Genomic DNA, 11,670 nt, shown 5'->3' with positions numbered 1-11,670 from the left:
ATACAAAAAGGCAGATAAACTTGTATTACAAAGACTAATTTTGTACCTAGAGAACAGATGATGAAATATATCTCCTGCCTTTCCTTATTAAGGTAGAAGCCTGTGGGTACCTATATTGCAATCATTGTAGCCATCTATATAGCTTAACTATTTTCCCCTCTTATAAGGAATTACGTTTTGTTACAATAGGGTTAACTTAGAAAGGAAATGAAAGTGGAGTGAAGATAAGTCATCAATACATTTTTTTAAATTAAAAAGTAGGAAAAGGGGCAGCTGGGTGGCTCAGTGGATTGAAAGCCAGGCCTAGAGACAGGAGGTCCTGTGTTCAAATCTGGCCTCAGACACTTCCCAGCTGTGTGACCCTGGGTAAGTCACTTAACCCCTGTTGCCTAACCCTGCCCATTCTTCTACCTTGGAACCAATACATAGTATTGATTCTAAGATGGAAGGTAAGGGTTTAAAAAGAAAGTAGGAAAAATATGCATTTCTAATGACAAGGCAATCAATCTTCATGGCAACACAGGTATTCTGGACTGGTCACACACATAGGACAGAAAATTTTAAAAACAGAGGCAATTTATGTAAAGTTACTTGAAATGGGACTTCTGCAAAGAACAAATAGGTGGCAGAGCTGATAGGGTTCTGAGTTGGAGTCAGGAAGATTCATGTTCCTGAGTTCAAATCTGGCCTCAGACACTTATTAGCTATGCCACGCTGGGCAAGTCACTTAGCCCTGTTTGCCTCAGTTTGCTCATCTGTAAAATGAGCTGGAGAAGGAAATGGCAAACCATTCCACTACCCCCCCATAGAAAAAATAACCAAAGAGAGTCACAAAGAGTTGTTCATGACAGAATGACTGAACAATCCACAAACAGAGGGGGTGGGGGAATGCTAAGGATTCACTGAATAGCACTAATATTTTTGTCCAAGAAGACAAAATAATGATATAATGATCTCTGGCTGTAATCTCTTAGAATTTCCCATGTTAGATAGAATATTAGAGCTAGAAGAGACAGATTTCATCTAGTAATTAGATAGTAAGACAGCATCTAGACAGCATCTAGCATCTAGAATTAAAGTCACAAGGTTTGGACAAACAATATCCTCCAGTGATTTTTTAAAGTGACATTGTGCTGTGATTAATGAGATGCTGTTAAAGGTGAAAGAAAGAAAGAAAGAAAGAAAGAAAGAAAGAAAGAAAGAAAGAAAGAAAGAAAGAAAGAAAGAAAGAAAGAAAGAAAGAAAGAAAGAAAGAAAGAAAGAAAGAAAGAAAGAAAGAAAGAAAGAAAGAAAGAAAGAAAGAAAGAAAGAAAGAAAGAAAGAAAGAAAGAAGAAGGAAGGAAGAAAGGAAGAAAGGAAGAAAGGAAGAAAGGAAGAAAGGAAGAAAGAAAGAAAGAAAGAAAGAAAGAAAGAAAGAAAGAAAGAAAGAAAAAGAAAGGAAAGAAAGAAAGAAAGAAAGAAAGAAAAGAGAAAGAAAGAAAGAAAGAAGAAAGAAAAGAAAGAAAGAAAGAAAGAAGAAAGAAAGAAAGAAAGAAAGAAAGAAAGAAAGAAAGAAAGAAAGAAAGAAAGAAAGAAAGAAAGAAAGAAGTGCCCCCAAAACAGGAAAAGGGAAGATGTTATGCTAGTTTCTTTAAGAGAATGGAGAAGGGGCAAGTGGAATGTGCAAATTGCAAGTCTGGCTTCATTTTCTGGCATTTGAATTTGAAGTCAACAGAGTTTATGTATATTTAGAAAAGGAAAGAGGTAGCTAGATAACACAGTGGATAGAGTGTTGGACCTGGTTTCAAATGTGGCCTGAGATAATCCCTAACTGTGTGATCCTGGGCAAGTTAATTCTGATTGCCTAACTCTTGTTGCTCTTCTGTCTTAGAACTGATATTAAACCAGAAGGTTTAAAAAGGAAGAAGAAAACCAAAGATAAAGGAATCAATGATCAGTAAGAAGCTACTAAGGGTTAGTTGTTTGTCCTAACCAATAATTTCCTTGTTGTTCCCATCTGATCTAGTGGTTAAGCTAACTGGTTTTCATACAGGAGGTCCAGGTTTGACTGCCAGTCATGGGAAGGATAGCTTTTTTTGAGAGGCATTGGACTAAGAGTAAGGAAATCATTCATTTATTTTTCAATCTTGTCTGACTTTTCATGATCCCATTTAGGATTTTCTTAACAGAGATACAAAAATGATTTGCAATTTCCCTCTCCAGATCATTTTATAGATGAGGAAACTGAGGCAAACAAGGTTAACTGACTTATTCAGGGTCATTCAGTTAGAAAGTGTAAGAGGCCATATTTGAATTCATGACGATGAGTCTTTATGATCATCTTCATCATCACAGAGGCCAGCACTGTGCCACTTAGTTGCTCCAAGAAGTAAGGAAGACCCAGATTCACATCCTGTTTTATCCCCTAAATAGGTTTTGAGCCTGAGCAAATTACTTAATCTCCCTGAGATTTCCTCCCTCAATTTCTATCTGTAAAATGAGGATAACAAGACTATCTAGTTCCATAAAAGAATTATAGTTAAGAATCAAATAAGATATAATGAATGTAAAAAGTGTCCCACGATTATGAAGTGTGGTTTCTATTATTAGTTATATTTCATTGCTTTAATGCAATAAAAATTACTTTCTAAACCTTGAAACTGCTCATGGGTCACAGCATTGTGCCTCTCTACCAACTCTTGATGCATACTGGTTAATAAGAATAGGAGACGACAAATACCAAGTACTAGCTTGGCAGCAAGGCAACCAATAATGTAAGCCAAAGACTCTGTTTTAAGAAGTTGGAGAGAAAATTAAAAAGGAATCAAAGGAAGGTAACAGTAAAGGGCAAACTTCAAAAGTTCTCCAGATCTTAACATGACATCTCCATTACATCTCTAAAAGTACTTGTTGGATCCAAGGTTATTCTAAAACCAGGTGCTCACCATAGCTTCCATGAGGCACTTCCTCTTTTGCCTGGGAAGGAAAAAGGACAAATACAGATTCATTAAAAACAAATATTGACAAACTGAAACCTGTGTGGGAAAGGTGACCATGATTTTGAGTGAGTTTGAAACTATGCCATACAAAAAGAGTTTAAAGGGACTGAGGATGTTCCATTTGGAGGATGGAAGAGGGCATGATTGCTGTATTCCAATAATTAGCAATAATCACACCTTCCATTTTGATAGCATTTTATGTTTATAAGATGCTATGAGATACATATATACATTGATGTGATACATATATGAGATACCTTTATTATTGCCATAATATACTGCATTATATTATATTACAAGTAATATAATCCTCACTTTATATAAGAAGAAACTGAGGCTTCAGGAGTTTAAGTAATTTACCCCAAAAGATATAGTTAGTAAGTGTCAGAAACATAACTTTGCCCCGTGGTCTTCTAATTCCCATTTCAGAAATATCTGCACTATATAATTTAACTCAACAAATATTTATTTATTTTTAATTTTTTCTATTTAAATATTTTCCATGGTTCCATGATTCATGTTCTTTCCCTCCTCTTTGCCCCTCTCCTCTCCCCGAGCCAACAAGCAACTCCACTGGGTTATATATGTATTATCACTCAATACCTATTTCTATATTATTCATTTTTGTAAAAATCTATTAAAAATCAAAACCCCAACATCCAATACCCATATAAATAAGTGAAAAATCAAATGTTTTCCTTCTGTGTTTCTATTCCCACAATTCTTTCTCTAAATGTGGATAGCATTCCTTCTCATGTCGCTCCAGATTGTCCTGGATCATTGCATTGTTATCAGTAGCAATATGGATTACATATGATCATCCCACAATATTTCAGTCTCTGTGTACAATGGTCTCCTGGTTCTGCTGATTTCACTCTTCATCCATTGGTGGAGGTCTTTCCAGCTCGTATGGAAATCAAGCAGTTTATCATTCCTTATTGCACAATAGTATTCTTTCACCATCATATACCACAATTTTCACCAAATATTTGTTAAGTGCAATGAACTAAAGGTCCCTCCCATCAGAGACAAAGACAAGTCTCTCTTTAGGGGCATATGCTATCATTTCCCAATCTGGAGAAAGGGGAGGGCAGGCAAATCTGCCTACTCTAATGGACCTCCCTGGCAAGATCAGGTTCCCACTTCACTCAGAATAAGGGAAGTATAAAATCATCTATAAAAAAAATCTCATATATGTATATTTAAAGATTCTTTAAAGAGAAATTTCTAACCTGTTTAAAAATTCTTCAAAGGAAAAGTTTCAGTAAATTTAAAAGCCATTCACTTAAAATAGAAAAATGTAATACTTTCTTATTAGAAGTATCTTCTTTTAGTTAGGATAGTCAAGAAATCAAATATCAAAATAAGAGGAAGTTAGAAAAATGTAGTTTACCAACTGCAAAAGACTATATAAATGACAGTTATTAACAATAGTGGTTAAAATTATTTTAGCTATGAAATTCTTATTGATTACATCATTAATAAATATATAGTCTACTCATTCAACTTTGATTTAATCCTAGATGAGGATTTCTATTATAGAGAAATAAAAACTACTGCTTATGAGGAAAGAGATTTCTCCAACTTAACATACAATATTTGACATTCTAATTTAATAAAGGAAATAATGGTTAATAGGTGGTATTTAATATTTTAAAAACTGAAGTGGGAACTCTGAGTTTAATTGATTAATCAAAGATAATGAAATGTAGCAATTAATGAGGAAATATCAAAACATAGCCTTGTATAGGATGGTAAGTTAGTATATGTGTGTGTGTGTGTGTGTGTGTGTATGTTTATTTATTTATTTTAAAAACCTTTACCTTTCATCTTAGTATCAATATGGTATATTGGTTCCAAGGCAGAAGACCAGTAAGGGCCAGGCAATGGAAGTTGACACTTTTCCAAGGTCACAAAGCAAGGAAGTATCTGAATTCAGATTTGAACCCAGGACATCCCATTTCTAGGACTCACTCTCAGTCCAATGAGCCACCTAGATGGCCCCAGTCAATAAGTATTTATTAAGTCCCTACTCTGTGTCAGGCATTTTGATAAGACTAAGAAATATAGTAAATGCATATTATGTCTATACAAATATAGTTGCTTATATATACACACGTGTGTATATACACACAATTGCACATGTGTGTACATGTTTATGCACAGTTTAAGTAAGCTACATGAGAGTACTTTTGCCTCTTTTTGTGTCCCATCTTTGGGCTGTAACAGGTAGCATATGCTTGGCACATGGTAAGTGCTCATTAAATGTTTATAGATATATACATGAATATAGACATGTGTGTGATTACATAAAGAAACAGTAAAGAGCTTTGGAATCAACATATCTCCTTCTGAGGAGGGAGAAGGAAAAGGGAAAATGGAATTCCCAACATGGATCTGCCCAATGGGTGAATTCAGAAAAATTCAGATCTGCCTTGATATGCTTCTTATTGCTCAGCTGCTTCTTCCATGGCAACCACAAGCTCTCCTGTCCTACATTCTCATTCCTCTATCCTCTGCAGAGGCCACTACCAGAAACCCATTCTCAAGACAGGCAAAGTAGGGGGAGCAAAGGCCCTTCTCTTGGTGTTTCCAGTTTAGCTTAACCTAGTAGAAACAATGATGCTGTCCTGAGATATCGGGGTGAGGGGACAGTGTAAGCAGCCCCCCTGCCTGCTCACACTTATATCCCCTCCTTATTTAACCACCTGTTTCATGTGATCTTCTCTTTTGTGGCTCCTTCCCCTCTTCTCCTCCTTTAGCAATGAGAGAAGCAACATTCTCCAGGGATTCAGTGGAGGAGATTTGGAGAGTTGCTTACCCATCAGTGGACAGCTGTTTTCTAAGTCCTATTACACCAAAAATAAATACAGTACTAAGTATAACAAGCCTCAATTTATTTTTTCCCAGCTTATACCTATTGTTTCTAGTTATGCTTTCTGAAACCACTGAAGACTTTTTTTCTAAATTTATAATGAACTAACATTTCTTTTCCATTCACACACACAAATCATGATATCTATACATATATATTATGCAAAACATTACTAAAAATCCAGATAAAACAAACTTTCAATACTTCCCTATTAAATTATTGAGGGATTCCAGTAGTTGGAAGGAATATCCACCTTGGAAAAACCCCACATCTTTTAAGCTTAAAATATATAAACATATAAAAATGCATGTGCAGAGAATGAAAGTGTGATTATATCACACAAAATAGAGACAATACTCAGACACATCTAATTGAGGATGAGTGTTGAAGGAGGTTTGCTATAGAAGGAATATCTATCATAGGACCACTTATGATCAAAAGTTTAGGAATGAGGAAGTCAAATGTTCTATATTTTGTTAATAATTTTGTATGTGATGAAGGACACCTGGGACTCTATGTTTTCTTATAATTTCAACTTTTTGCCATGGGAAGAAACCTGACCCAGGTGGATATACACCAATTCATTGGACTTTCTGAGTCCTAGGGAAAGGGATTATCAATTAATTCCAATGTTTGATTTACTTCCAAGCCAGTTAGAATGTAATTCTAAATTTGGGTTCCTAAATTTTCTATTGAGTCACTCTTCTGGTTCCCTGGAAGCACTGAGTGCTAAGTCTTCAGGAATCAATAGCAGTGGTTGGGAACCCTAGATTCTACTGCCTTGCCTCAATTCCCAGGACAACCATGAAGACACTTATCTTTCCTGCCCTTCTAGGGGCTGCTGTTGGATTTCTCCTGTTCAATCAAAATAGTGTTAATTGGGTTTTCTCAAGACCTTGGTTGCTATAAGGAATAAAAGAAAAAAGATTAGTAGCTCCAAGTCCTTCTCTTCAAAGATCTCATTATCTAACTGAAGATACAAGACTACCACAGGGAAATAATAGGAAAGTATTTAGGATAGCATGTGAATAATAGACAAATTGTGTGATTCAAGTTATTTCTGCTATGCCAAAAAGGGAGATTGATATGAACTGAATAGAATATCTGGGAAAGGCTCAAACTTGAATTAACCCTTAAAAATAGGGAAGAGATATGTGAGTTGTATGAGGTAGCTGTGGGTCAGTGGTTAAAAACACTGGACTTGTAGTGAGGAAAATCTGAGTTTGAATCTGGCCTTAGATACTTCTTAGCTGTGTAACTGTAGGCAAATCACTTAATTTCTAATTGCCTGTTAAAGGGCACTGGATCTAGTGGAAAGGGAAATAGAAAACCCCTACAGTATCCTATGTAAGAAAATCCTATGGATAGCCATGATCCATGAGGTCAAAAGACAAGATAGACATGACAGAATGACTGAATGATTGAAAAACAAAGAGGTGCATAGGTACACAGGGCATTCCATAAAGATGGAAATCCTAATGTGCTTTTAGATACCTATTACTATCATTATCATCTTCCAAAGAGATTTCATCAATATTTCCTTTGCATGGCTTCTATGCTAAGGTCTTCACAAAGAAAGATACCTACCTAATCATTTCACTCAGGAATCAATAACATGAAAAGAACACTGATTCTGTTATGTAGCCACAAATATCTGGTTCAGTGGGTCGTTCCAAAATGATGAAAATGAATGAACAATGAGTTATTAGGTCATGTACATACTATAAGGCAGTGGTGGTTAACCTTTTAGAGAACAAGTACCAAAACTACAAACCTCACACCCCATAAAATCTCCCTCTTCCCTTGCCTTATCCCAGAAAGGGGAAGGACGAAGTACTCCCATTGGGCTGTTGGGTAGAGAATCAGGTGATGTGAAAAATGTCCTCAGGTGTGCATGGAGAGGGGGAAGAGAGCAGTCCCTTTTGGCACACATGCCATAGGTTCACCAACATGGCTATAAGACTTTTGACTATTAAGTACAGCTGTGATTAATAGTTATTATGGGCAATAAGCAAGAGAATTCTTTGTAATTATGTAAGAACCATAAATTTAAAGTCTAAAAGGTATCCTAGATTCCAACTAGACAAACTGTCTAGTATTTCAAATTAGGAAATAGAAGCCTAGGAATGTACAGTGACTTGACCAAGGTCAGAGGTGAAGAACATCAGATATTGGGGGCAGCTACATAGCTCAGTGGATAGAGAACCAGTCCTGTAGATGGGAGGTCCTGGATTTAAATCTAACATCAAACCTTTCCTAGCAATGTAACCTTGAAGAAAGCACTTAACACCCATGGTCTTGCCCTTACAACTCTGTCTTAGAATCAGTACATAGTATGGAGTCTATTTTGGAAGATAAGGATTAGTTTGTTCTTAAATCATCAGATATAAAAACAAGGTTTTTTGGTTACAAAGTCAATGCTCTTTCCTTTATACTATACTACTTCTCTAAGGGAAAAGCAACATTGTTAGCCTTTCTCTGATCAATCTTGGAAGACTTTCTGGGAATTTCTGGAAAAAATTACATGAGGTCCCACTGAACTAACTCAGATTTTTTATCTCATTCTGTCTGCAGGTGCTTATCCCACCGGTAATGATGATGACAAGATTTTTGGAGGTTATACTTGTGCAGCTAACTCTGTCCCCTACCAAGTGTCTCTGAACGCTGGTTACCATTTCTGTGGTGGTTCTCTCATCAATTCACAGTGGGTGGTGTCAGCTGCTCATTGTTACAAACCATAAGTAACTAAAACATCTAAAACAAACTCAGTGCTGCTATGGAGCCTACAAATTCCTGGGATATCACCAAAGAATTTCCAGGTGGTTTTGGTAGATACCCAGAGAGATTTATTTGAGGATTCTTGTCTTCCAAGGCTGGAGTAGCTATCAATGGAGTATGTTTGTGAATATGGAAAGGAAAGGGGAGGAAATAAAATGAACAAAGGAAAATCCACCATATACTTGTAAGACTATCAGAATCTTTGAGCAGTTGAGGGAGATGAAATTGCTGATGTGAAAAGGAAAACTAAGCAATTATAATTGTCTTCTTGACTTTCCTTGCTAGGCTCTTAGGTTAGATGACAAAGAATTCTTCTTTGCTTGGGTATCTCCCAGGGCATTATTATGTAGGATCTCAGTCAATTGTGTGTTTTTGGTGGGGAGGGGAATAGAGAATTGGAAACAAAAACAAAAAAATATATTACAGACATAAAAGTCTCTATTTTGGAAGAGACAGTAGATCATGGTAAATATAGGAGAGTTTAGATGAGTGATGCAACTTTGAATGGGGATTTTCAAGGCCATCCTCTCCTCCATTTGTCTGTTTGTCTGTCTGTCTGTCTGTCTCTCCCTTTCCCTCTTCTCTCAGCATTCTGATTGGGAGGTTATTTGAGAAACAAAGTTGTGAGGACAAGAGTTTCAATAGAGAACTATATTTGGTAGGCTAAATACCTGGCTAGATGTGAGTTAGACTATAGAAATGAACAATGAAAGGGATGCAATTGGAATATGAAGAAGATAGTGAATGGGATTGATTTGCATGGAACAGACTGAGTTAACTGATATGCTGAGAAAGAGAAGAGAAAAATGGAGATTGGATTGCTAAAGAGTGATCGTTTTTGTCCATCTAGTCAAATCCAGGTGAGGCTGGGAGAGCACAACAATGATATTCTGGAAGGTAATGAGCAGTTCATTGATTCAGCGAAGGTGATCCGCCATCCTAATTACAATTCTAACACCATCGACAATGACATCATGCTGATTAAACTGAAAACGCCTGCCACCCTAAACTCCAGAGTGTCTTCCATCACCCTGCCCACCTCCTGTGCTGCCACTGGCACTTCATGTCTCATCTCTGGCTGGGGAAACACCTTGAGTTCTGGCTGTGAGTGACAAGCTAACCTCTGACTCTTAGAGAAGGAAAAGAGCATTAGAAGTCAAATAGTCCAACTCTCATCTCTGATCCCCTGACCAACCCCCCCCACACACACACACACATGCACTCACTCTCTCCCATTTCTAGGATTTCCTATTGGGTTGCAGTAAATTGCATAATGTTTCAGGTAGAAGGACCAGAAACACACAGAAGATTTAGGACTACATAGCATGGAAGCATGGAAGCATGAACATTAGCAAGGGCAGGGAGACTTGAAGGGAGGTTAAAAAGTCACCATAGTATGTGACTGATTGGTTTCTGAAAGGGGAGATCAGAACCTAAATGATGCTGTCTGCTTAAGACTATAGTCTCTCACAGAACTGTCAATTAAGGGTCTTAGGATCACCAACATCTATCAAACTCTTCACTGACATGACCACATAGATCTGAGACCAACATAAGTCAGGGTTGAATCAGTCATTTCTCACATTAAGAATCTTGAAAAGGGAACAGAGAAGGAAGAGAAAAACCTATTAGTTGAAGGGTTTCCAGGTATACCACACAAAATATATGACCATGGTCATCTTTATTCCAAACAGCCAACTACCCAGATCTGCTTCAGTGTCTGAAAGCCCCCGTGCTTTCTGACAGCTCCTGCCGAAATGCCTATCCTGGACAGATCACCAACAACATGATCTGCTTGGGCTATTTGGAGGGTGGAAAGGATTCCTGCCAGGTCAGTTTCTGTTCCACTCCCTCTTGGCTCAGCTCAGACTCTTCCTTTCCTTCCTTTCCATACTTTAACACCAATCTAGGAAGGTTCAAATTGGAAAAACCTCTTGAGTTTGGGTTTTTAGGTGGAGTGAGATGGACAGATCCCTTGGGGATTGGGAACACTAGATATTTTCCTTCTAAAATGGCTCCATGATTGTGGAGATCAGAAAGAGCAGGCTTTGTGGTTCACCTAATGTGGTCTTAGAGAAGAATGCGGCAGATGGCATACTTTGGAGAGAAAGACAGAATGGGCAAAAATTCCTTTAAGTCAACCTCCCCTTTATCATCTCTACCCCTGAGATTCCCTGAGTGCTTCCTGGGGGCACAGACAAGACTATGAGGAAGAGCCAGGAGACATTGAGATTGGAAGGGAAAGAAGCATTAAAGAGAAGGCCAGATTTCCAGGAAAACATTATTTAGGAACAAATGTCAAGCTAACTGTGTCTTATGGATCTGCCTGGGGAAATGTCTGTCTCTGGGCTCTATTTCCAATTATGGACTTAATGGAACCTTTGAACCATTCTATTTTTCAATTCCAGGAGGACTCTGGTGGCCCTGTGGTCTGCGATGGAGAACTCCAAGGCATTGTCTCCTGGGGTTATGGCTGTGCCCAGAAAGGAAAACCTGGGGTCTACACCAAGGTCTGCAACTACGTGGACTGGATTAAGACAACCATTGCAAACAACTAAGCTGCTTCCTCCATGGTTGCTTCTCTCTGCCTAATTCTCTTGTAATTCCAAAAGATATAGGGCACTTCATCTACTAACCTCAAGTGTAGAAACCGGATCTAAATAAAGAATTTGTTCTGTACTTTGTCTCAGTAGAGTCCTTGCCCCTAGATTACTTATCCTTTCCTGATACTTCTATGGATACAGTTTGAGATGAATAGGTTGGAAAAGCCTAGAGTTTACCTAAACACTACATTTTTTTGAACCCTCTTCACAGAAAAGTGGGCATCGTCTCTTACCCATGGATTTAGAAAAGGTCGTTTTTTAAAAAATATTCTTTATTTCCCACTTCTACTTTCAATCCCTGTTCTGCCAGAATTCAATAGTAGCCTCTCTAACCTTAGAAATATTTAATAGGGGTAGCTGAGTGGCTCAGTGGATTGAGAGCCAGGCCCAGACATGGGAGGTTCTGGGTTCAAATCTGGCCTCAGATACATCCTAG

General features: G+C 37.6%; 1 protein-coding gene across 1 annotated transcript; it reads left to right on the top strand.

Annotated features, from left to right (window-relative positions):
* Window positions 1-6,657: 6,657 nt before the first annotated feature.
* On the top strand, window positions 6,658-11,302 carry LOC100010109 (trypsin-like). The gene is given in 5 exon segments (XM_056797318.1): window positions 6,658-6,706; window positions 8,440-8,594; window positions 9,459-9,735; window positions 10,326-10,462; window positions 11,040-11,302. Coding segments are annotated over 5 exon segments (768 nt in total). The 3' UTR covers window positions 11,190-11,302.
* Window positions 11,303-11,670: the final 368 nt, after the last annotated feature.

This window comes from Monodelphis domestica, chromosome 5 (genome assembly GCF_027887165.1).
Source record: "Monodelphis domestica isolate mMonDom1 chromosome 5, mMonDom1.pri, whole genome shotgun sequence".
NCBI classification, from domain to species: Eukaryota; Metazoa; Chordata; class Mammalia; order Didelphimorphia; family Didelphidae; genus Monodelphis; species Monodelphis domestica.
Note: the sequence above shows the minus strand (reverse complement) of the source record. Positions and strands in the feature narration are given on the sequence as shown.